The sequence below is a fragment of the Trichechus manatus genome, unplaced genomic scaffold, assembly GCF_000243295.1.
Source record: "Trichechus manatus latirostris isolate Lorelei unplaced genomic scaffold, TriManLat1.0 scaffold00053, whole genome shotgun sequence".
Lineage (NCBI taxonomy): Eukaryota > Metazoa > Chordata > Mammalia > Sirenia > Trichechidae > Trichechus > Trichechus manatus.
This window is the reverse complement of record NW_004443989.1, coordinates 4389292-4416618: the sequence shown is the minus strand read 5'-3', so window position 1 is coordinate 4416618 and position 27327 is coordinate 4389292. Positions and strand designations below refer to the sequence as shown.

The 27327-nt window shown below is 39.7% G+C and overlaps 2 protein-coding genes across 4 annotated transcripts in view; one reads left to right on the top strand and one right to left on the bottom strand.

Moving 5' to 3' along the window:
- Window positions 1-27327, top strand: part of CMC2 (C-X9-C motif containing 2) — a 90023-nt gene that overhangs the window by 37731 nt on the left and 24965 nt on the right. The gene's annotated exons all lie outside the window — the stretch shown is intronic.
- The window catches only part of CENPN (centromere protein N), a 27911-nt gene continuing 3663 nt past the window's right edge, over window positions 3080-27327 (bottom strand). For 2 of the 3 annotated variants that reach the window (XM_023732529.1, XM_023732530.1), the window contains exons 2-10: window positions 26568-26748; window positions 18299-18344; window positions 16381-16440; window positions 16010-16086; window positions 12893-13069; window positions 11229-11330; window positions 7529-7592; window positions 6124-6236; window positions 3875-4038 (exon numbers count right to left, since the gene is read on the bottom strand). In XM_023732529.1, coding sequence (XP_023588297.1) covers window positions 3904-4038; window positions 6124-6236; window positions 7529-7592; window positions 11229-11330; window positions 12893-13069; window positions 16010-16086; window positions 16381-16440; window positions 18299-18344; window positions 26568-26738 — 945 coding nt within the window. In that variant the 5' untranslated portion in view covers window positions 26739-26748 and the 3' untranslated portion in view covers window positions 3875-3903. Of the gene's footprint in view, window positions 3659-3874; window positions 4039-6123; window positions 6237-7528; window positions 7593-11228; window positions 11331-12892; window positions 13070-16009; window positions 16087-16380; window positions 16441-18298; window positions 18345-26567; window positions 26749-27327 lie in introns of those variants that run through there. The other variant, XM_004377709.2, reaches the window with a different exon arrangement.

Below are 27327 nucleotides of genomic sequence, written 5' to 3'. Positions count from 1 at the left end.
CACCGGGCCGAGTGCAGGCCCCGCCTTCCGCCGCGGCCACTTCCGGCAGAGGGCGGGGCCGCCGGCTCATTACCATCCGGCGGGACAGGGCAGCCGCTGAGCTCGCGCTTCGTATCGCTCCGCCTCGGGACCGCGGCGCCCTCTGCCGGCCGCCGATGCCAGGTGGGACCACTGCAAAGCTTCACCTGGGTACCTGGGGACAGGTAAAAGGTATTTGACTGGTTGATCCATTCTTTGCCTTCCTAGGAATTTGACCTCAGGCAATATAGTTGGATAGGAGAAAATGCACCGTGTGCAGGAACTTTAATTCTGCTTCTTGAAGACTAAAAAAAAAACCCGTTGCCGTCGAGTTGATTCGGACTCATAGCGACCCTGTACGACAGGGCAGAACTGTCCCATAGAGTTTCCAAGGAGTGCCTGGTGGATTCGAACTGCCAACCTTTATGGTTAGCAGTTACAGCTCTTAACCACTACACCACCAGGGTTTCCTTAAAGATCAGACAACCGCCAAGGTCGAGAAGGGAGAGTGTTGACATGTGGGGTTGTTAACCAATGTCATAAAACAGTGTGTACTGTTTAATGAGAAACTATTTGTTCTGTAAACCTTCATCTAAAGTACAAAAAAAAAAGAAAATAAAGATTAGACAACCCAAAAGTTCACAGCAGGAGAGGCAACAGTACACTAATTACAGCCATCACTTGAGGGTTTATCTTGTGCCAGACACTCCGGTGTACCCTTTTCATTTAGTATCTGTCTTAGGATGGGTTCTCTAGAGAAGCAAAACCAGTGAAGCGTATTTATACATATATAAATAGAGATATTTATCTCAAGGAAATGGTTCATGTGGTTGTAGAGGCTGGCAAGTCCCAAGTCTGTAGTCAGGTGTCAGGCTGGAGGCTTCTCCTGATTCACACAGCTGCAGGGGCTGACAAATCTCAAGATCAGCAGGCAGTACTGCAGGCAGCTGGCTCAAGTCCCAAGAAATGGAGGTCAGATGATGATAAGCTGGATGCAGGATCCACAGCAAGCAAGCAAGCTTTGTCAGAATGTCCATATATATACTGGATGCAGGCCTCACATGGGAGGAAACTCCCCTTACAGCTGCTTGGCTGATCACATCATGGAGGATGACTACATCATTACATAACTGCCAAACTACATCATTACATAACTGCCAAACCACTGAGAATCATGGCCCAGCCAAGTTGACATACAACCTCAACCACCACAGTATCTCATTTTGTGTTCAAAACAACGCGGGGGTCGGGGGGAGAGGTGTACTGTAAGTCCCTCCCCTTCTCCCTATTTTCTTGAGAAGGAAATCTAGGCGTAGAGAAATGAAGTCACTTGCCCTTTGGTCACACTGCATTTACTGCTGCATCTGTTCCCAACACACTGAATTTAGATGCAGTATGTGTCTCTGGGCTGTCAAGTACTTAATAGATTGTTCAGTGACTTCTCAACCAGCACTCTCCTCTCCTTAAGCAGAAGCCTGGCTAGGAGGGATGCTGGTTACAGTCTCAGGTGGCTGCACTGTAAGCTGGATAACTAGTCTTTTCTATTCCAACCTCCAGTTCCACACCCCTGCCAAGCACCAGAGAGGGCTGTGAGCCAGCCATCCAGGAGCCTGTAGGGCCTCTGTACAAATGCAACATACACATTCACGCACTGAGCAGAAGGACCTAGTACTTATGGAAAGATGCCCTAAACAAACTGGTGATGATGGTCTACACTGAAAAAAAAGAAGAGGGGAACAAAATGAAGCTAGAGATAAAATAACTAAGTAAGAACATACAAGTGAATCCCCAGTTACTAGAAGATCAGACATTTGGCGCGCAATTTTCCAGTGGCCAAAGCAGAGAAGACAGCACCAATTAAAAAATCCCTAGTACCTACAAGACATGAACATATCACCTGGGCTGGTCAATGAAAGACACCAACACTCTATGTTTCACTAAAGCCTTCCTACCCCCTCTCCACGGAGTCCTAGTGGCACAGTGGTTAAGCCCCTACAAACTCAGCACCTCACTCTGAGATAACTGAAGCAGCTATTACATTTGCTAATTAAATTTAAAAACATAATACTTTTCACATAAGATGGACTACAACCTGTAGGCAGTACCATTACGTTATAAAGCATTGCTTAGCCTTTCTTTTTTTTTCTTTCTGATTGTAAATAGAAAAGTACAGAAATGGCCTTTACATCTTGAGTTGTTTTCTTCTTAGGGTGTAGGACTCAGCCACTCTTCTAACTGGTTCTCCCTACGCCCAAAGCAAAGTGCGTTAAGACTGGGTTAGAGTGAAGTCTGGGATCATAGAACCCAAACAGGCTAGCTGGAGAGGGTAAACAAACAACTAAAGAAAAACATCATTGCCATCGAGTCTGACTCGTAGGGACCCTACAGGGCAGAGTAGAACTGCCCCATAGGGTTTCCAAGGCTGTAATCTTTACAGAAGCAGGCTGTGGAGCACTTAACCACTGTGCCACTAGGACTCCGTGGAGAGGGGGTAGGAAGGCTTTAATGAAGCGTAGAGTGTTGGTGTCTTTCATTGACCAGCCCAGGTGATATGTTTATGTCTTGTAGGTACTAGGGATTTTTAATTGGTGCTGTCTTCTCTGCTTTGGCCACTGGTAAATTCCACGCCAAATGTCTGATCTTCTAGTAACTGGGGATTCACTTGTAGGTTGTTACATAGTTATCTTATCTCTAGCTTCATTTTGTTCCCCTCTTCTTTTTTTGTCCTCCCATTTGCCCAGATTCCCTCACCTTTTAATTGTGCCATAACTGTAATGTGTTTTTATAACCTCAAATCCTTTTGGAACAAGACAGGGAATAGATTTTTAAAAAGGTAATTATTATAAAAACACATGCTATTTAGTATTGATCACTGAAGGATTTTCATCAAAACTAACCGATGGACCAGTTTTTAAATATCTTTATTCACAAATCAGTATGATATCAGTCAGTTTGAATGTCATATATGTGATAAAACGGATTATGCAAAGTACAGTTACAAGAAAACCATTATTTTATATATCTGATTTATTTGATATGCTGCCTCCTCCAATGATAATGTAATAGACCCAGCTCTGCCCTTGGAATGGACCAGTTTTATGTTTCTCCTAGAAAGTTTGATTTGGGTGTGGTTTCTTGGTGCTGCTTTCTGTGATCCAAAGCTTAAGAGAAAATATCTGGAAGTCAGCAATTGGAACCAGATCTCCCGAAGACTGCGGATAGGGAAAAGGACACTAGAGTCGATGCCCAACAGGCTCAACCAGTGTGCCATTCCTGCTTGATTTCAGAGCAGTCAGGCATCATAAGGTCAAGTCTGGAGCCACATATATGTATATCCCTTCACATCTCAAATGCCCACATTTGCTATACTCTTCACGATAATGGGGGGAGAAGGGGAGAATGAATCCCAACAGCTATATGAACATTTCTAAAACTTCAATACCAAGGACTAATTTCTAAAATGCAGTTTATAGACAGAAGCGATCCAGTCAGCCATTAATTAAAATGGATGTGCAACATAGTCAAGGGGCTCCTGTGCTCACAAAACCACATAAATCTCATTTATCTTTAATTTTAAAATAATTCATTCCCTTGTTGGGAATGCAAGTGAGCAATGGAGAAAGTGGAGCATCTGCAATACCTGAAATAAGAAAGAAAAAAAAAAGGAAATTTAAAATAATCACCGGGGCAAAGATTTGAATCAGTTTTAAAATGACCAAGATTAGAGAGTGGATGAGGATCCCCCATTAAATGCAGAAGCAGAAAGAGCAAAAGAGGGCATGATGGGATATCACCTGGAGCAAGGAGAAAGCTTGGAGTAATGAGTCAGCAAAGACAGGACTGAGGGTAGGTATGTTACTTTTTGTAGCTTGTGAAATAAGCTAACTACTTACCGGCTGGTGCTAAGGATTTCAGTGCTTCCAGAAGATGTGGACTAGAGAACTTTATCATGCACCTAAGGGGTTCTTCCCTATCAGCCAAGATGCCCCCATTTAAGTTACTTTTGAACTTCGTCTCAAGCTGTCAACAAATACATTTATAAATGATTATTAAACATGTCAGTTGCAATGGTAAAAAAGAATTATATCAGAATTATTTCTATCATCAAGTTCAGGGATTAATGGGGGTAGGGACCACTTAATGTGCTAACTGCAAATTTTGAGGGTGATCAGAACATTAAATGAGATCGCACATAAAAATGCCAAGCATGCATAGTACCTGACACAGGTGATGGTGAATGTCACTTCGGCCCTCAGCTGCCCTTGACAATGTGTATTCTTTATGGGAAACTAGCATTATCTTTTGCAGTCTGTCACTTCAATATAAAAATGTCATGTCTTTTGAGTTACTACTGCTATTTCTTTTTAACTTCTTATTAAAAAGTTTTCAAACACAGAAAAGTAAGCAGCACTGTATAATGAATGCCCATGTGGGCATCAGTCAGCTGGAACAACTGTCAACATGTGTCCAGTCTTGTTTCATGTTACCCCCCCATTCCCTACCACCCACTCCTCCCAAATCCCAGACAGCATAGCATCCCATCTGTAAATATTTCAGTATTGCTAGAAGAAAAGGTCTCTTTTTAAAAATTTAACTGCAATACTACTATCACAGCTAAAAAAAATAACAATTCCTTAATATCATCAAATATCTGAGTACTGCTACCTCAACAGGTAGTTGGCTCTTAGAGTCTAAGCTACAAATTTTCTTACTTAAAATGATCCTTAAACTTTAAAATTTAGTATGCTGAAATATTTGGGGGGGGGGGCGGTGAATAATGTCAGATTGTGCAGAATAAAGAGAGAAAAAAAGCAAATGTGGCAAAACGTTAACAACTGGTGAATTGAAGCAAAGGGTAAATGGATGTTCACTGTAATATTCTTGCAGGTCTTCTAAAGGTTTAACACTTTTCAAAACAGAAGTCAGGGAAAAATTGGTAGCAGGTATGAATATACATGCACCCTGACTTATGGAATAGAGCCATCATAAGGTGCATGTAAAGGGAAGTTCTGTGAATCAAATCTCATGTATCGTAGACCAATGGTTCCCCAACTTTAGTGTGCAGGATCAGATAGAGGGCTTGTTAAAAACAGATAGCTGGGCCCCATCCCCAGAGTTTCTGATGCAGCAGGACTAGGATGGGGCCAAAAACATGCATTTCTTATACATTTCTGGGTGATGCTGATACTGCTGGTCTAGGGACCATACTTTGAAAACCAGTGTCCTAGATTATGAGCTGTTTAAAGGAACTGAGATAAAACCTGCCATTAAGGAAATCCAACCTGTAAGCTGTTAATCAGCTTCTCTCACTGCAGACAAATCCAGCTGAACTGGCTTTGGGCCAATGAGAGCAGATCAATGGCAGAATTAAGAGTGTGGCCCAGAGCTGTTGGGATATTGAGCTAAGAATTTTATTGGAGGGCGATTTGACAATTTTATTATACAAAATTAAAGTGATAAATGAAAAAGAACTCCTTAGAATTGTTTTGCACTTAAGGAGGGTTCAGGGGAGGGGGAGGCGGTGAGGTGTTGAGCACGGGCTCTGGAATCAGATTACAGTGTCATGATATAAACCTGGAGTTATTCTAATGGTGGCAGTGGGCTTGCATTAAACACCTAAGCCTCTCACATGGCCTTCCTGGTGAGCAGTGGCCGACTTCTGAAATGAGGTAGGTTTGAAGTGCTGTCTAGGTAACTGATGACAGCTGGGCTATGCAATGACTTATTTGTTCAATAAGTATCCATAAGTACCTGCTGTGTGCCAAATAATGTTTTAGGTGCGATGGGTTAGAAGGGTATAAAACCTACAGTTCAGAGTTGGACAATTTTTTCCCTCAAAAATACATATCACAGCCTAGTCTGTTACACATGACTGAATGAATGTATAAGATGCAATGAAAAGGCATATTCAAAATTTCAACAGTTCTCCTTTGCTAACGGAGGAACTTATAATAAGGAGGGCTATTTAACGATTTTATCATACCAAATTAAGTGATAAATGAAAAAGGAACTCCTTAGAATTGTTTTCCACTTAAGGTTTTTTTTTTCTTTATTCTTTTATAAAATACTGGTAACTTGTTGTTAGTGTTTATAGCCACTTCCTACCTTGTATTGTGCAAATTCTAGTCTTGGTTGAGGACAGTCTCCAAAAGTTTCTCGCGTCACTCTTTGGACTCTTTCTTTTTCTATTTTGTTTTCATGAATGACTCTTAAATCCACTAGAGGTGGAAGATTTCAGATGAAACAGCTATTAGGAATATATTTCATTCTTAAAGCATCTTATTTTTCATACCTAACCCCTCAACTTGCTTGTACAGTAAAACCTGTGAAAGCTGGAACCTGTGTATGGTGAAAACTTGTCAGAGAAGGAAAACTCAAATGTTTTCCATTAAAACGAGCGATAGAAGAGTGGTAAGACTACACCGTCAAAGGCGGAAACTTGCGAGACCTGGAAAAACAAGGCAGTCCCGTTGAGTTCCAGCTCTCACAAGTTTCACTGTATAATTTTAAAATAATCTTTATTGTTTCTTTTCTTGATTGTAATAATTTCTTATTGGAGAAAAGCTGGAAAATGACAGATTAATAAAAAAAAAAGGAAAATTAAAATCACCCATAATCCTACCACCCAGAGATAAGCACTGTTAACATTTTAGTATATTTCTGTTTTGGCCTTTCTAGGGACTTTCACACATACACATACTTTTAAAAACACATATATTTTTTATATGTTTATAAAACATATGTATTTATGGTTGGAATTATAAAATACACACAATTTTGTATCCTGCTTCCTTCGCTTAACATGAGATAAAGAGCAGTTCCTATGCCATTGAAAAGACATAAAACTGTTTAGTCATAAGGACTGCACTATTTCATTTTCCTGCCGAATTGTGGCTAGGAGACATTTTTCATTTTTATACATTTAGATTATACCCTGCCACTCTTCTAAACTTTTTGATTCACTTCAGAAGTTGTATATTCTATACTGTTGGGCTTCCTGGGAGAGACTCATGCCATCTGTGAGTAGTGATAGTGACAATTCTGATAATTCAAGCAGCTTACTGAGCAGTCAGAGCCTCAGCTCAAGACTCAGGTAGACCCCATTTCACTCTGGTCTCTGCCAATTCCTAGCTGTAGGACTTTGCCTAGCAAGTTACTAAACCTCTCTGAAACCCAGTTTCCCGATGAATAGAGGGTAGCACAGCACTACTGTGCAGATTAAGGGAATAATACATATAAACGTATAAATGCATCTTAGTATGGTGCTTGGCACAAAAAAAAAAACGCTCAACAACTATTAGCTAATTTTTGTTTCCTTTACCAGATGCCATTCTGGTAAATTCTAAGAGACCTATGGTAGCTTAGCTCCCCTTCTTCTACAAAATTTTAATTTTCAATTATCTGAAAGCAGTGAAAGAGTTTTGAATGAGGACCCAGGTACACTGAGTGACAGAAATCTAAAAAAGAAACAAAACCCTTCTAATTTCAGTTTTATCTTAAGCACACATACTATTTGTATCCAGCCACAGGCTTGTTTCCTGTAGAGGTGCAGTAGAATTGTGAGTTTCAAAGAACTAGAAGACAAAAAAAGGAAAAACAGTAAATGTTTTCTTAATTTTAACTGTTTTTTTGTGGTAAATGTAACAAAACATCTGCTATTTCAACATTTTTTATATGTATCATTCAGTGACATTAATTCCGTTTATCTTGTTTAACCATCACCACTATTTACTTCCAAATCTTTCCATTGCCCTTAACAGAAGCTTAGTGTTGCCCAGGTAATAAGTCCTCCTTTCCCCCTCCCTACTGCTTGCCCCTGGTAACCACAAATAAACTTAGGTCTGTAGATACTTGTCTGTTCTAGAAGTTTCATGTAAGTGGGATCATATAAGATTTGTCCTTTTGTGACTTATTTCACTCAGCATAATGTTTTCAAGATTCATCCATGTCGTACTGTCTATCAAGACCTCACCTCCCTTGATAGCTGAGTAGTATTCCATTATATGTATGCACCACATTTTGTTTATCATCATCTGTTGATGGCCACTTAGGCCAGTTCCACCTTTTGGCTATGGTGAATAGTGCTGCAGTGAACACTGGTGCACAAGTATCTGTTTGTGGTCTTGCTTTCAGTTCTTTTGGGTATATACCTAGGAGTGGAATTCCTGGATCATATGGTAATTCCATGTTTAACTCTTTGAGGAACCACCAAACTGGCTTCCACAGAGGCTGTACCATTTTATAATCAATCAGCAATGGATGAGGGTTCCAATTTCTCCACATCCTCGCCAATGTTATTTCCCATTTTTTAAATCATAGTCATCTTGGTGGGTGTGGAGTGGTATCTAGTTGTAGTTTTGATTTGCATTTCCCTAATGACTAATGATGCCCTGGTGGCGCAGTGGTTAAGAGCTCGGTTGCTAACCAAAAGGTTAGCAGTTCAAATCTGCCAGCCATTCCCTGGAAACCCTATGGGGCAGTTCTACTCAGTCCTTAGGGTCGCTATGAGTCGGAATCGACTCGATGGCAACTTTTTTTTTAATGACTAATGATGCTGCACATCTTTTCATGTGCTTGTTGGCCATTTGTATTTCTTGCCTGGTGAAATGTCTATTCAAGTCCTTTGACCATGTTTTGATTGGGTTGTTTGTCTTTTTGTTAAGTTGTAGTTCTTTGTATATTCTGGACATTAAACCCTTACCAGATATATGGTTCCCTGTAGGTTGTCTCTTTACTTTGTTGATAAAGTCCTTTGATGAACAAAAGATTTTAATTTTGATAAAGTCCAATTTACCTATTTTGTCGCTCATGCTTTTTGTGTCATATCTAAGAATCCGTTATTAAAAACTAGGTCCTGAAGCATTACACCTATGTTTTCTTCTAAGAGTTTTATGGTTTTAGTTCTTACATTTGGGCCCTTGATCCATTTTGAATTAGTTTTCACATAGGGTATGAAGTATAGGTCCAGGTTCATTCTTTTGTTGTGGAAAGCCAGTTGTCTTAGCACCATTTATTAAAGAGACTTTCCTCATTGGATGGACTTAGCACCCTTGGTGAAAATCAGCTGTCCATAGGTGTACAGGTTGATTGATTTCTGGACTCTCAAATCATTCCATTGGTCTGTGTGCCTCCTAATTTTAATATTTTGAAGTATAGATATTAACTGGTTTTAGTACATAAAAGTATGCCAAATCTTATTATCTCTTTTTTTTTCAACAAGAAGAGATCACAGGCCATATCCGGCTGAGTTGGGCATTTCTCCCACAGCAGGATGTCCACAAGGAGTCTGCTGGGGTGAGCCACATGGCTGTTTTGTTTGAGGAGCTCTGTACTTGGTTATCATAAAAACAGATCTGTAAGATTAGATGTGGACAGCAAAAGCTACAGGGCTCAAAGACAGGGTGATTGCAATGTGATTCCTTCCTAACCTTAAAAAACTCACTGAAATTCCTTTTGGAAAAATAACTCGCATACTGCAAATCTGAATCTCTCTAACCCCTAATTCCACCTTCCCCCAATGAAGCTGTTGTTTTTGTAATTAAGTGTTGACAATGTGAAGTTTCCTAGGACTATAAGTTTCACATTATAGCAGAACAGTTTATACCAATTTAGTGGGAAGGTGATGGGTGGGAGGGTGATGAGTGGGAGGGGAGGGGGCAGCTATGGGAGGAAATCATTATTTAACTTCTTAATGTTAGATCTTCTTTTCCTCAGAGAGTAGCTTATAGACAGCCATCACTTCTTTCCACTTAGAACAGATGAGAATGCATAAGTTTAACATATTCAAGGGCACAAGATATACACAGAGCATTAATAATCCACCTACAGAAGTCTGAGCACATGAGCCTGCATTTGTCATGCAGAGGAAAAACATAGCCTAGGCCTGGTGAATGCGGACAGGCCGTTTCTTTTCATTAAACAGAAACAGTACATTTAAATAATACTAACAAATAAACTGTAGGACTTAATAAACCATTGCTTTCTCCTTAATTCTAACCCAATGCATCACCTACTTCAGTCATGAGCCAAAAAAAAATTAACTATATATCTCTCTATATTATAATGTTGTTTTTATTATTTGGCTTGGAGGGTTCCTCACCAGCGTTACTTCCCATTTTTTAAAACACGGTCATCTTAGTGGGTATGGAGTGGTATCTAGTTGTAGTTTTGATTTGCATTACCCTAATGACTAATGACACCCTGGTGGCGCAGTGGTTAAGCGCTCAGTTGCTAACCAAAAGGTCGGCAGTTCAAATCCCCATGTACAACAAAACAAAACGTTGCCCAATCCTGCACCATCTTAAAGATCATTGGTATGCTCAAGTTGATTATTGTGGCCACTGTGTATTTTGAGTGCCTTCCAACCCAGGGGGTTCATCTTCCAGCACTATGTCAGACAGTATTCTGTTGTGATCCACAGGGTTTTCAGTGGCTAATTTTTGGAAGTAGATTGCCAGGCCTTTCTTCCTAGTTTGTCTTAGTCTGGAAGTTCTGGTAAAACCTGTCCACCATGGGTGATCCTGCTGGTGTTTGAAATACCAGTGGCATAGCTTCCAGCATCATAGCACCATGCAAGCCACCACGGTACGACAAACTGACAAACGGGTGGTAGCTATACTATATTATAATTAGCTTCAAAAGACTGTGTCAAGTTCTCTAAGGAGAAACTTGGAAAAGCAACTTGGAAAAGCTGCTTTGGAAACTTGGATCTATAACACAAATTCCAGTGGCTAATGAGCCCTGGTGGCACAATGGTTGAGCAGTTGGCTGCTACCTGAAAGGTCAGCCGTTTGAACCCACCCAGCGGCTCCAAGGGAGAGAAGACCTGGTGATCTGCTTCCATAAAGATTACAGCCTAGGAAACCCTATGGTACAGTTCTACTCTGTCCTATGAGGTTGCTATGAGTTGGAATTGACTCAACAGCACACAACAACAACAAGCAATATAAAACATAATAAAAGTATAAAAAGATGATAGTGAGAAATTATTTTGTTTCATGTTAACTTCTTCTTCTTTTTTCTTTTTAATTTATTGCTAGATGTGTCCTGAGACCATGGTCATGTTAACTTCTTGAAAGCTTTTTCTTCGTTTCAATAATATCTAAACTGATCTCTCTTGTTGGAGGTGGACTCTCCCACCTGCTCCGTGGCTTCTAACCCGTGCATGAACCAGACGATAAAGACTTAAAGAGAGTCTCCAATTGGCTCACCTGATTATACTGTTTAAAAACAATAGCCTTAAGAGAGTCCAGATATCGGCTCCTGAGGTCGATTTTCACAATCTGATGGTGTTTGCTAGCAATCATCAGTGCCTTGAAATGAAAATCAGCAAGACTATTAGGATTACTGTGCCCATGTTTATCATATTTGCCAAAGTAAAATGCAGGATCTACAATCAATGAATAGTTTTCACTGAAGAGTGGAAAAGAAATCCAGAGCTATATAATCTCATGGCTAGTTACTCGGCTTAAATGATCAAAAAAGTGGCTAATGGCATTAAGATTCTCATAAATGCAAAGTCTTTTCTACCATTTTTAAAAAAGTCATCTTGTTTAAAAGAATTACAATAAATTAACTTCAGACTTAGGAATAAACAATGAATGCTCAAAATGTTAGTTTTAGAAAACCAGTTATCTAACAGTACAATGATCCTGCCATATGAAAATGCAAATATGTATGCTTTAGTGCAAATATTGAAGAAAGAAATGTGTATTAAATTTATAAAAGTTTTCCATGACCCAGGGAAACAAGGCAGAGGACTGAAACAGAATGAAGGGAATAAGATATTTACCTGGAACTAGAGAGTAGTTTGCTTTAAGATATGTAACATAAATGAACAGTAGTCTTTAAGGTAATGTTTCAACTGGCTGTGGCAGGGTAGAATCACCCCACTGTGAGTGGATGAACGACCACTATGAATCATGGAGGAATAGACCTCAGATACAAAGAAGTGGCATGAAGTGTTAAAGGAAAGTAGAAGCAAGCAGCAGAAGTCTTGCTGCCATTTCAATAAACAACAAAGGAACTTAAAGGACAAGAAAGCACAAGTGCTGGGATCCTATAGCTCGTTGGGGTCACAACACTGGAGTGCTTGGGGCTCCTTTAGCACCTCGATGGTGCAGCCAGGACAGTGGAGCTGCTTACCTACAGCCAGCTCAAGTGGTAGCTCTGGAACCAATTTGGGGGCCATTGCAGTTGTGAATGCTAATAGAGAGGAAAGCCGCAGCAGTCGCCAGTCCAACTCAGGGAAGGCTTACTACGCAGAAATATACTAGGAAGCCTGAGATACCAAAGACAGAGCCATACGGAGAAGCAGGCTCTGATCAGAGGCTACTACAGCTTATTTTAAAGCAGTTTTCTTGGGTACAGAATGTGGGGAAATGATTACAAATGAAAACAATGTTCACCAATAGGCAAATGATGCAGTTATAAAAGAGCAGTGAGGTATATTCATAGGCGACCACATAGAAAGGGTCTGCTCAGTTAAAAAAGCAAATTACAGAACGGTATGTAATAAAAATCTTCTGAAAGGAGATATAGCAAAACTGTTAACAGTAGTTATTTGGGGAGAATGGAATTGGGGAAGGGGATATGAAGTTTTGAAACTTTCATTTTTAGAGACTTCTGTGTTGGTTCAATTTTTTACTTTAAGTATGCATTGCTTCTAGATTAAAAGACAAAAAAGAATAGATCTAAATCAATGTCTCTGCCATGTTCCCACTTGCAGAATAACAATGCTTTCTGTTCCTTATTTTAGGAGATCAAGAATTATATGTGGTATTCCATATTGAATGCTTATCCAGCAGTTTAAACCTACATAGCCCTTTGCATAAGGAAAATAAAATGTGGTACCTTATAATAATTTGTTCCATACCTGATCCAGGAGGGGTATATTCCTCTTCAGCCTGGACAGAGACATGAACACATATGGAGTCTGGGGATAATATACCACATAAGTAGCTTTATACTGGTTTGGTTTTGTGTGATGTGTTCCCCAGGCAATTCGAATCCAAACTGCATTCTCCTCAGCGTCTCTGAAGCTGACCGTCACCTTATTAAAAAAGATTTGGGTTTCCTAATTAAAATCTCATTGTGGCACCGCTGATGGTTGTTTTTTAGGGGTGCAATATGTCACTGTAATCTTGCACGTGGATTGAGATCTGGCAGTCTTTTCTCCTGTTGTTCATTACAGTGTTTTGGGAATCTTCAAGAAAATATTTTGTGGTTGTTTTGCAAAGACACATTTATGCCTTGCGAAGTCTTCCAGAAGAAAAAAGTTAAAAAAGCCACAATCAGGGTATGACATCAAAATTTTTCAATAATTTCTTGGGCTTGTCCTGAAAAACTGTGTTCCTCCATCTGTAAGATTCTTGATCTCTTATTAAGTAAGACAGCCATGGATAAGATTCCCATTTTATAATAAAGCCCTTTTAGCATCTAGGACAGACCTAGCATGCATTATAAAATTTAACAGTGAGATTTCTATGTAGTAATGGTCTTAAAAATATACCAGTCCTAATGATTTTATGCATTTACCTCAGATGCTAAAAAAAACACAAAATGCCTAAGATTTTGTGTTGTCTTGTAAACCTGACAAAATAATTCTAGGGTTCATCTAGAAAACTAGCCAGGACACTCTTGATAAAGAAGAGTAACTGAGGGTAGGGTCAGTGTTGACTTGCCTCAACGGGTATTAAAATATTTTTTAAAACTACAGCAATTAAAGGAATATGGAATTTGCAAAGACTGTGGCTGATTTGGAGCCCTGGTGGCACAGTGGTTAAGAGCTCAGCTGCTAACCAAAAACGGTCGGCAGTTCGAATCCACCAGCCATTCCTTGGAAACTCTATGGGCAGTTCTACTCTGTCCTATAGGGTTGCTATGAGTCAGAATCGACTGGATGGCAACAGGTCTGGTCTGGTCTAATCTTTTTTTTTTATTATTCTGCTTTAAGTGAAAGTTTACAATTCAAGTTAGTCTCTCATACAAAAATTTATACGCACATTGTTATGTGACCCTAGTTGCTCTCCCTATACTGTGACAGCACACTCCTCTTTCCACCCTTGATTTCCCGTGTCCATTCAACCAGCTCCTGACCCTCTCTGCCTTCTCATCTCGCCTCCGGACAGGAGTTGCCCATTTAATCTCTTGTATCTACTTGACCTAAGAAGCACACTCCTCACGAGTATCATTTTATGTCCCTTAGTCCAGTCTAATCTTTGTCTGAAGAGTTGGCCTCGGCAATGGTTTTAGTTTTAGGCTAACAGAGAGTGCAGGGGCCATGACTTCCAGGGACCTTCCAGTCTCAATCAAACCATTAAGTCTGGTCTTTTTACTAGAATTTGAGTTCTGTACCCCACTTTTCTCCTGCTCCATCAGGGACTCTCTGTTGTGTTTTTTTTGTTTGGTGACTAATTTATTTATTTGCTAGCATTTGCTGGGACTGTGGGGAGCATGATGGTCAGAGTCCCAGTCCCAGGGGGCTTCCAGGCTGGGGAGGAAGACTGACAGTTAAACCAGGAACTGTGATGAATATTGTGTGGGCGAGGAGAGTGAGATTAAGAGCACAGAACAGGGGGGCACAGTCTAGGAGGCCAGGGAGGGTTCTCTGAGGGAATACTATTTAAATGGAGATCAGGATAGGTAAGGCCAGGGTGGGGTAGAGGTTGTTCCACAGAGAGGGAACAGCCGAAAAATTAGGAGAGCAAGACAAGTTCAAGAACTCAGAGAAGCTTAGTTTAGCTTGGTTGGAGTATAGAGTGGCATAGATGAGAGCAGTGAGGCAGGCACTGGGTCAAGGAGGGCATGGAAACAACAAACCAATGAGTAAGATACTGACCCTGGAAGTAAACCCAAGGAGTCTGAGGATCCATGGATGGCAAACCAGCTGAGAAAGCGGAAGTGGTCAACAAATGGTGTGGGGACAATGTGATGGCCTTTCAAAAAGCATTTGATAAATTAAGTCCTGTCCCTACTTCCCTTCCTGCCTTCCTCCAAGGTAAAAGCTTACCCACATTATAGAAGGAAGGCTGAGTATGGGACCATGCAGATACTCCAGTGAAGAACGGAGTTAGTCGTGGAGAAAGTAAAGATGCAGTTAGGTTGGGCAGAAGTCAACCAGGAGAGGGTAAAGATTCAGGAATGAGGGGTCATTGACTGTCACTTGTCTGACATGTGACCTTCTTGAAATGAATGTTGTGTATCTTTCTCTGCCCAGCATCTGGCACCTGGCCAAGAGCTGAGTGGCGAGAGCCTGCCCAATATAGAGGCGAGGAGCGTGGCTTCTGCAGCCACCTGCCTGGGTCTAAACGTGCCTCTGCTGCTTACCAGTTGTGTAACATAACTCACTTCATAGCAAGAATGCAACGTTTAATTGTAAAGTGCTTAGCACAGGGCCTGGTTTTATGTAGGGGTTTGCAATCGGTATTTAGAGACACCAGGCCAAGGGATTTTTGTGATAAAAATATCACTGGTGCCCTTGAGCAGTGGTTCTCAAACATGACTGTCCATCAGAATCCCCTGTAGGGCTTGTGAAACCACAGCCTGCTGGGCCCACCCCCACAGTGTCTGATTCATTAGATTACGGGTTGTTGTTGTTAGGTAGCCACCAGCCACATGTGGCTGTTTACTTCATTAAAGTTAATGGGGTAGAATAGTATAGAATTTACTAACTAGATTTCTTACAAATTAAAAAACTAAAACCAAACCCATTGCCGTTGAGTCAATTCCAACTCCTAGTGACCCTACAGGACAGAGTAGCACTGCCCCATAGGTTTCCAAGGCTGTAATCTTTACAGAAGCAGACTGCCACATCTTTCTTCCACAGAGCCACTGGTGGGTTCAAACCACCAACCTTTTAATCAGCAGCCAAGAGCTTAACCACTGTGCCACCAGAGCTCCTTAAATTAAAAAACGGGGTAGTAATAAATTGTAAGTGCACAGGTACCATGAAATTGAATTTAATGGAAATTTTGAAGAATTTTATTCTTACATTTTTTAATGCTCTCTGAAGAATTTTTGTAAATGAACTTTTGAACTGTTCTATATCAAAAAGGTCAACGTCTTCACCTGTCAAAGTGAAAAGAAAAATCAAGAGGTCTGCATCTTTAATAAATAAATACATTTGCAAAGAACCTTGAAGCTAAGCATTTTGTGTAACCTCAAAGAGCAATAATGATCAAATCACACAAAAGCTACTAGTACCTCTAACACAACACCACCAAATATATTTCTCATTTATTCACAAGTGTAATAATAACCTCACTTTAAAAGAAAAGAGACGTAAGAGGAACATACTATTATTCATTTTTAAATTGCCAAAATGTCAAATATAAATATTCAGTTTAAAATGGAAAACATTACCTGGTCCTTTATTCATCTTAAAAACATCCCAAAGTTTCTGGTGCCGATGAACCTGAATATCTAAGAGAGGGAGGAAGAGTATTACTATTATATCAAAGAACTTTGAAGTAATTTCAACAATATGAAATCAACTGGAGCAGATAAGAGTAATTCACACATCAGATTATGTTGTGTGCTGTCAGCTTGATTCTGACTCATAGCGACCCTATCGGACAGAGTAGAATGGCCTCATAGGGTTTCCAGGGCTGTAAAGCTTTACAGGAGCAGACGCCAGGTTTTTCTCCTGCAGAGCTGCCGGGCAGGTTGAAGCGCTAATCAAGCAGTCGTGCACTTAACTATTGCACCACCAGGGCTCTTAAATCAGGCTATTCAGATTTTTACTCAAAATACAAACTTTATATGGATTAAATTTACTTCAAACAATAGGAAATTTAGAGGCAGTGAGATTATGTTAACAGGGGAGGAACAACACAAAAGAGGGTCAGAATGGTTGCACGACCTGAAGAATGTAATCAGTGTCACTGAACTGTACATGTAGAAATGGTTGAATCGGTGTATGTTCTGCTGTGTATATTCTCAACAACAAAAATAAAATAAATTATAAAAAAAAATTTATCTCAGGTACAACAAATCATAATTAATGCAACCAACCTAGATAATAGAGAAGTTTTAGCATTTATTTTTATTTTAGACCATATATTCGATTTCCACATAATATTCTACACATTTCATAGAATGCTACATTTATCCAGCATGACAGGGAATGTTGTGCTTGGCATAACTATTTTCCCACATCCCTGAAAATTCCTCAGCATCTAGCAAACTGCCCTAAACATAGTGGGCATCCAATAAACATGCTGAAATCAATGGACACCTACTTTCCAGTTTACTGTGAATGTGACTGAAATTTCCCTTGAAAGTGCAGCTATCATCCTAAGGAATACACTGCATCCCCTGCAGCTGCCACTCTATTGCTCTGTTCTCCTTCCTAGCAAAAAGCCCTTGGAGAGTTACTGTCCTCACTGTTTCTAGCTCCTCACCACCTAGTCTCTTGTCAACTCACTCCAAACAGTGTGTGTCTACCACTTCATTAAAATCGCCTTTCCTGTGGCACCAGTGATCTCTACATCACTGTTTCTCCATCCTTATCCTTCTTGCCTAGCAGCATTTCAGAGTTCATTCATTCACTAATTCACTGAACAAATATTTATTGGATGCCTGCTATGTGCTGGCACTGTCTTAGGTACTTGGGGAACATCAGTGAATAAAAGGAAAGATCTCTGTCTTCAGAGAGCTTATATTCTAGCAGGGGCAGACGATAATAAACAATAAACATCATCCATTCAAAAATTGGATAGTATGGGAGAAGGTGACGAGTGCTATGGAAAAAAGAAAAAGTAGAGTGAGGTTAGAGGATTCGAGAGTATAAGGATGGGGCAGGCAGCACAGGTAAACAGGGTGGTCCCACTATGCACTCACAGACCCCTCTCTATTTCCTTCCTTTGTAGAATTTATCACCATCTGCAAGGTGCATTTTTGTGATTAATTAATCTGTCTCCTTGATTAGACTGGGCTTCTAAGGGACTATGAACCACCTCTGTCTTGTTCAGCAGTGCTGGGCATACTGCCTGGCACATAATGGGTGCTTAATGTACATGTGAATGAATGCATGAGAAAGAGTAAACGTGTGGATCCACCTTTTATGGACTAGATGTAACCCAATCATGGAAAATCAGACAAACTAAATCAGAGGCATGTTCTCTCAATACATTCAGCTGTGCCATGTGCTAAGTGACAGAGCTGGGATTTGAAACCAAATATCCTCAATTCTAGAATCTGAGCCCTTACATATTTCATACAAAATTGCTTCCCTGATGAAACAGATTGCTAAGTGTAAATTCAAATCATCAGAACTTACAAATGATGTCTAAAAGGGCCGCGTCATTGAGACTTGCACACTTCTCCTGAAAGAGAATAAATTATTTAGTAAATGTGGTGATATATTTGATATCATCCTATTTGAAGCTATTCTTCGGATTGGTTAGAACAGACAATTAGCACCCTCTCAATACTTTACTGACACCCTGTCTTCAATCTACCACCTACTGTTAGTCACCACAGGCACTCAGCTGTTCTCCCACAGTTCACTCATTTATCACCTGTAACTTTTTGTTTTGTTTTTGAAACAGCTTTATCGATGTATAATTGATATTAAATAAACTGTACATACTTAAAGTGTACAATTTGATGTTTTGACATCACCATAACCAAGACAGTGAACATACCCATGAGCCCCCCAATTTCCTTGTGTCCCTTTCTAATACCATCCCCTACCCCTTTCTGTCCCACCCTACGCAGACTGATCTGCATTCTGTTACTATAGATTTGTCTGCATTTTCTAGTGTTTTATATGAATAAGTATGTACTCTGTTTTTTTGGGGGGGTCTGGCTTCTTTTACTCAGTATAATTATTTTAATATATATTCATGTTTTTGCACCTATCAATGTTGCTGTTGTTGTTAGGTGCTGTCAGGTTAGTTCCGATTCATAGCAACCCTGTGTACAACAGAACGAAACCTTGCCTGGTCCTGTGACATCTTCACAGTTGTTGCTATGTTTAAGCCCACTGTTGCAGCCACTGTGTCAATCCATCTCATTGAGGCTCTTCCTGTTTTTCACTGATCCTCTACTTCACCAAGTCTGATGTCCTTCTCCAGGTACTGGTCCCTCCTGATTACATGTCCAAAGTACGTGAGATGAAGTCTCACTATCCTTGCTTCCAAGGAGCACTCTGGCTGTACTTTTTCCAAGACATACTTGTTTGGTATATTCAGTATTCTTCACCAACACCATAATTCAAAAGCATCAATTCTTCTGTCTTCCTTATTTATTGTCCAGCTTTCAAATGCATATGAGGCAATTGAAAATATGGCTTGGGTCAGGCGCACCTTAGTCCTCAAAGTGACATCCTTGCTTATCAACACCTTAAAGAGGTCTTTTGCAACAGATTTCCTCAATGCAATACGCCCTTTGATTTCTTGATTGCTGCTTCCATGGGCATTGATTGTGGATCCAAGTAAAATGAAATCCTTGGCAACTTCACTCTTTTCTCTATTTATCCTGATATTGTTTATTGGCCCAGTTGTGAGGATTTTTGTTTTATGTTAAGGTGTAATCCGTACTGAAGGCTGTGGTCTTTCATCTTCTTCGGTAAGTGCTTCAAGTCGTCTTCACTTTCAGCAAGCAAGGTTGTGTCACCTGCATATCACAGGTTGTTAATGTGTCTTTTTCCAATCCTGATACCCTGTTCTTCTTCATATAGTCCAGCTTCTCGGATTATTTGCTCAGCATACGGACTGAATAAGTATGGTGAAAGGATGCAACCCTGATACACACTTTTCTTGACTTTAAACCATGCAGTGTCCCCTTGTTCTGTTCGAATGAGTGCACTGGTCTATGTACAGGTTCCTCATGAGTACAATTAAGTGTTCTGGAATTCCCATTTTTCACAATGTTATCTATAATTTGTTATGATCTACACAGTCGAATGCCTTTGCATAGTCAATAAAACACAGGTAAACATCATTCTAGTATTCTCTGCTTTCAGCCAAGATCCATCTGACATCAGCAATGACGTCCCTAGTTCCACATCATCTTCTGAATCCGGCTTGAACTTCTGGCAGTTCCCTGTTGATGTACTGCTACAACCACTTTTTAATGATCTTCAGCAAAATTACTTGAGTGTGATATTACTGATATTATTTGATAATTTCTGCATTCTGTTGGATCACCTTTCTTTGGAATGGGCACAAATATGGATCTTTTCCAATCAGTCGGCCAGGTAATTTTATTCCAAATTTTTTGCCATAGATGAGTGAGTACCTCCAGCGCTGCACCCATTTGTTGAAACATCTCAGTTGGTATTCCATCAATTCCTGGAACCTTATTTTTCACCAATGCCTTCAGTGTAGCCTGGACTTCTTCCTTCAATACCATGGGTTCTTGATTATATGCTACCTCCTGAAATGGTTGAACATCAACCAATTCTTTTTGATATAGTGACTCTGTGTATTCCTTCAATCTTCTTTTGATGCTTCCTGTGTTGTTCAATGTCTTCCTCAGAGAATCCTTCAATATTGCAACTTGAGGCTTGAATTTTTTCTTCGGTTCTTTTAGCTTGAGAAATGTTGAGCATGTTCTTCCCTTTTGGTTTTCTAACTCCAGGTCTTTGCATATTTCATTATAAAACTTTACTTTGTCTTCTCAAGCCGCCCTTTGAAATCTTCTGTTCAGCTCTTTTACTGCATCATTTCTTCTATTCACTTTAGCTACTCAATGTTCAAGAGAAGTTTCAGTTTCTTCTGATATCCATTTTGTTCTTTTCTTTCTTTCCTGTCTTTTTAATGACTTTTTGCATTCTTCATGTATGATGTCCTTGATATCATTATGCAACTCATCTGGTCTTTAGTCATTAGTGTTTGATGCATCAAATCTATTATTGAGAAGATCTCCAAATTCATGTGGGATATACTCAAGGTCGTATTTTGGTTCTCGTGTACATGTTTTAGTTTTCTTCAGCTTCAACTTAAGCTTGCATATAAGCAATTGGTGGTCTGTTCCACAGTTAGACCCTGACCTTGTCCTGACTGATGATATTGAGCTTTTCCACTGTCTCTTTCTACAGATGTAGTCCATTTTATTCCTATGTTTTCCATCCAGTGGGGTCCCTGTGTATCATCGCCGTTTATGTTGAAAAAAGGTATTTGCAATGAAGAAGTCGTCGGTCTTGAAAAATCCTATCATGCGCTGTCTGGCGTCGTTTCTCTCACCAAGGTCATATTTTTCAACTACACATCCTTTTTTTTTGTTTCTAATTTTTGCATCCCAATCACCAGTAATTGTCAATGTATGTTGATTGCATGTTTGATCAATTTCAGACTGCAGAAGTTGGTAAAAATCTTCAATTTCCTCATCTTTGGCATTAGTGGTTGGTACATAAATTTGAATAATAGTCATATTAACTGGTCTTCCTTTAAGGCGTATGTATAGTACCCTATCACTGACAGTAATGTACTTCAGGGTAGATCTTGAAATGTTTCTTTTGAATGCGACACCACAGAATCAATAGTCCATTCCTTTCTATTGCTGGGTAGTATTCCATTGTATGTATGCATACATTACGATTTGTTTTTCCATTTACCTGCTGACGGTAATTTGGGTCGCTTCCAGTTTGGGGCTATTATGAATAATGTTGCTATGAACATTTGTGTGGACATATGTTTTCATTTATTTTCCCAGGAGTGGAAAGACTGAATCATATGGTAGGTGTACACTTAACTTTTAAATAAACTGCCAACTGATTTCCAAACTGGCTGTACCATTTTACATTCCCACCAGAAGTCTGAGAGTTCCAGTTCCTCCACATTTCATTTACCACTAGATATAGTCAGTCTTAAATTTTAGTCATTCTAATAAGTGTGTTGGTATCTAATAAGTGGTATCTTATTGTGGTTATATTTTGCATTTTCCTAATGTCTAATGATTTTGAGGAACCCTGGTGGCACAACAGTTAAGTGCTCAGTTGCAAACTGAAAGCGGCTCCATGAGAGAAAGACATGGCAATCTGGTCCTGTAAACGTTACAGCCTAGAAAACCCTATGCGGCAGTTCTACTCTGTCACATGGGGCCACTACACGTCGGATTTGACTCAACAGTACCGAACAACAATTTTGAGCGTATTTTCATATGCCTTTTGCCATCCTTATTTACGTATATAGATACTTATAAGCTACATCTTTATATCTACATATAAATCTTTAGATTTAAATATATAAATATTTATAAATTAAAATATTATTTACATACTTCCTTATTTTCTATTATTTCCTCAGTATAAACTTTCAGAACTGGAATTGCTAGGTCAAAAACTACCTATATTTAAAAGGGAATGAGGTAGAGTCTAAGGAATTCTTTGTACCATACCTGCAACTTTTCTGAAAGTCTAAAATTATTTTAAAACAAAAAGCAAATAAGTAACTAAACAAATACACATGAAAGAGAAAATCTTTTTCCTCAAAACTTTGCCAGTATATTTGAGTATAATTACCTCTTCATTTTTGACAATCTGATAGGTGAAAAAAAGTATTGTTTATTATTTTAATTTGCACTGTGTATTTTGTTTTCTCCCATGGTATCCACCTGTCTGTCAGTTTGTCGTACTGTGGTGGCTTGAGGGTTGCAGTGATGCTGGAAGCTATGCCACTGGTATTTCAAATACCAGCAGGGTCACACATGGTGGGCAGGTTTCAGCAGAGCTTCCAGACTAAGACAGATGGGAAAGAAAGAACTGGTAATCTACTTCTGAAAAAACTGGGGAGTGAAAACCTTATGAATAACGGTGGAACATTGTCTGATATAGTGTCAGAAGATGAGCCCCTCAGTTTGGAAGGCACTCAAAATATGACTGGGGAAGAGCTGCCTCCTCAAAGTAAAGTCAACCTTAATGACGTGGATTGAGTAAAGCTTTCAGGACCTTCATTTGCTGACGTGGCATGACTCAAAATGAGAAGAAACAGCTACAAACATCCATTAATAATTGGAACATGGAATGTACGAAGTATGAATCTAGGAAAATTGGAAGTTGTCAAAAATGAATGGAACGCTTTAAGATCAATATCCTAGGTGTTAGTGAGCTAAAATGGCCTGGTATTGGCCATTTTGAATAGGACAATCATATAGTCTACTATGCCAGGAATGACAAATTGAAGAGGAATGGCGTTGCACTCATTGACAAAAAGAACATTTCAAGATCTATCCTGAAGTACAGCACTGTCAGTGATAGGAAAATATCCATATGCCTTCAAGGAGGACCAGTTAATATGACTATTATTCAAATTTATGCACCAACCACTAATGCCAAAGATGAGGAAATTGAAGATTTTTACCAACTTCCACAGTCTGATATTGATCAAACATGCACTCAAGATGCATTGATAATTACTGGTGATTGGAGTGTGAAAGTTGGAAACAAAGAAGGATCATCAGTTGGAAAATATGGTGCTGGTGATAGATATGATGTGGGGGAAAGCATGATAGAATTTTTCAAGACCAACGACTTCTTCATTGCAAATACCTTTTTTCAACAACATAAACGGTGACTATCCACATGGACTTCACCAGATGGAATACACAGGATTCAAATCGACTATATCTGTGGAAGGAGATGCTGGAGAAGCTCAATGTCATCACCCAGAATAAGGCAATGAGCTGACAGCAGAACAGACCATCAATTGCTCATATGGAAGTTCAAGTCGAAGCTGTAGAAAATTAGAGCAAGTCCACGGGAACCAAAATACGACCTTCAGTACATCCTACCTGAATTTAGAGACCATCTCAGTAATAGATTTGACGCACTGAACACTAATGATCGAAGACCAGACGATGTTTGGAATGACATCAAGTACATCATATATGAAGAATACGAAAGGTCATTAAAAAGACAAGAAAGAAATGACCAAAATGGGTGTCAGAAGAGACTCTGAAACTTGCTCTTGAAAGTTGCTAAAGCGAATAGAAGAAATGATGCAGTAAAAGAGCTGAACATAAGATTTCAAAGGACCGCTCGAGAAGACAAAGTATTAAAATGAAATGTGCACAGACCTGTCATTAGAACATGCTCAGCATTTCTCAAGCTGAAAGAACTAAAGAAAAAATACAAGCCTCTAGTTGCAATATTCAAGGATTCTATGGGGGAAAACACTGAATGACACAGGACGCATCAACAGAAGATGGAAGGAATACACAGAGTCACTATATCAGAAAGAACTGGTCGAGGTTCAGCCATTTCAAGAGGAAGCATATGATCAAGAACTGATGGTACTGAAGCAAGAAGTCCAAGCTGCACTAAAGAGAATGGGAAAAAAGAAGGTAGTGCTCACTCATCTATGCCAAGAAATTTGGAAGACAGCTTTCTGGCCAACCAACTGGAAGAGATCCATATTTGTGTCCATTCCAAAGAAAGGTGATCCAATAGAATGCGGAAATTATCGAACAATATCATTAATATCACACACAAGTAAAATTTTGCTGAAGATCATTTAAAAATGGTTGCAGCAGTACATCGATAGGGAACTGCCAGAAGTTCAAGCTGGATTCAGAAGATGATGTGGAACTAGGGACGCCATTGCTGATGTCAGATGGATCTTGGCTGAAAGCAGAGAATACTAGAATGATGTTTTCCTATGTTTTATTGACTCCACAAAGGCATTTGACTGTGTGGATGATAACAAATTATGGATAACATTGTGAAGAATGGGAATTCCAGAACACTTAATTGTACTCATGAGGAACCTGTACATAGACCAAGAGGCACTGGCTTGAACAGAACAAGGGGATACTGCATGGTTTAAAACCAAGAAGGGTGTGTGTCAGGTTACATCCTTTCACCATACTTATTCAGTCTGTATGCTGAGCAAATAATCCGAGAAGCTAGACTATCTGAAGAAGAATGCGGCATCAGGATTGGAGGAAGATGTCTCAACAACCTGCGATATGCAGATGATGCAACCTTGCTTGCTGAAAGTGAAGAGGACTTGAAGCACTTACTGATGAAGGTCCAGGACCACAGCCTTCAGTGTAGACTGCACCTCAACATAAAGAAAACAAAAATCCTCACAACTGGACCAATAAGCATCATCGTGATAAACAGAGAAAAGATTGAAGTTGCCAAGGATTTCATTTTACTTGGATCCACAATCAATGCTCATGGAAGCAGCAGTCAAGAAATCAGTCGACATACTGCATTGGGGACATCTGTTGCAAAAGACCTCTTTAAAGTGTTGATAAGCAAGGATGTCACTTTGAGGTCTAAGGTGTGCCTGACCCAATCCATGGTAGTTTTATTCACGTCATATGCATGGGAAAGCTGGATTATGAATAGGGAAGACTGAAGAAGAATTGACACCTTTGAGTTATGGTGTTGGTGAAGAATACTGAATATACCATGGACTTCCAGAAGAACAAACAAATCTGTCTTGGAAGAAGTACATCCAGAATGCTCCTTAGAAGCAAGGAGGGTGAGACTTCGTCTCGCATACTTTGGACATGTTATAGGAGGGATCAGTCCCTGGAGAAGGACATCATGCGTGGTAAAGTGGAGGATCAACAAAAAGAGGAAGACCTTCAATGAGATGGATTGACACAGTGACTGCTACAAGGGCTCAGCCATAGCAAGACTGTGAGGGTGGCACAGGACCAGGCAGTGTTTTGTTCTGTTGTACATGTGGTCGTTAAGGGTAGGAATTGACTTAAGGGCACCTAACAACAACAATTCCTTTTTTTTCTTTCTTTCTTTTTTCATTAAAAATGTATTTTTATTTGTGTAATGTGGGATGTGCCAAAACATTTCCATTTGGCATACTTTTTTTTTTTTAATTATACTTTAGATGAAGCTTTACAGAGCAAATTAGTTTCTCATTAAACAATTAATACACATATTGTTTTGTGACATTGGTTGCCAACTCCACGACATGTCAACACTCTCCCATTCTTGACCTTGAATTTCACATACCAGCTTTCCTGTTCTCTCCTGCCTTCTCGTCCTTGTCCCTGGGCTGGTGTGCCCATTTAGTCTCATTTTGTGTCATGGGCCTGTCTAATATTTGGCTGAAGGGTGAACCTCACAAGTGACTTCGGTACTGAGTTAAAAGGGTGTCCAGGGGTCATACTCTCGGGGTTCCTCCAGTCTCTGTCAGACCAAGGAAGTCTGGTCTTTTTTTTATGAGTTTTAATGTTGTTCTACATTTTTCTCGAGCTCTATCTGGGCCCCTCTATTGTGATCCCTGTCAGAGCAGTCACTGGTGGTAGCCAGGCACCATCTAGTTTTGCTGGACTCAGACTTTTTTTCTTTCTTGATATTTAAGGACTCTCTGTAAGTTGAAAATGCCAATTGTTGTTGTGTGCTGTTGGGTCAATTCCGACTCATAGAGACCCTACAGGATAGAGTAGAATTGCCCCATGGGGTTTCTAAGGGTGTAAATCTTTTCTTCTCCTCTAGAGTAGAATGTAGCCCTTTTTGTTTCACAGTTTAGTAGGTGCACTAAATCCCCTCTGGACTAAGGAAAGAAAGAAAGAAAAAGAACAAAAAGGAAAGCATGTTGTTCAAGGCTAATCATTTTGAACATTGTTACCTCACAGAGCAGAACCAATTCCTGAACAAGAGGCTCCTTTCTCTGCCGGAAGTTTACAGTCTGCAGTTGACTTTCAGACAAAAAGTCCCAGGCTTTTAGGATTGTCATTATGTTAGTCATTGGAATTTTCAAGAAGATCCTCTTAATAAACTCGGCAACAGTCTCATCCATCTCTTCGGCACTTTAACAAAACAAAAACAGCACAACAAAGTGTTAACGAAATACAAAAGCTTAACTGTGAATTTTTCAGCTTATCTTTATTTTGACTTTTAGGTCAGATACAAAAATGTTTACCTTTTTTTTAGCCATTCTGCAAACAGTGTTTCAACATGAGGATTAATTAATTTCTCCTTAAGCTGTATATGTAAATGTGTTTTAGAGTTTTTCAAAATTAGTTCTCTCTCTCCTTTGTGACTAGAGCATTTTGATCATTTGATGGCAATGATATATAAATCTTTCACTCATTCACTGATTCCTGTAAGAAATTACTGGGCACCTATGTGTGCCAGGCACTTTTCTAGGCACTGGGGATAGATGCATCCACAGACAAGATAGACAAAAACCCCTGCTAGTATGGAGCTTCCACCTAGTGGGGAGAGAGACAATAGGAAATGATAAAATATGTTAAAAGTAATAAGTATTGTGGAAAAAAAATGGAGTAGTGTTAGGTAGATTGGGAATGAGGTGGGAGTGGGGAGTGGACAGAGTAGGCCTCCAGAAAAGGTGACATTTGAGCCAATCATTGGAGGAGAGGGAGAGC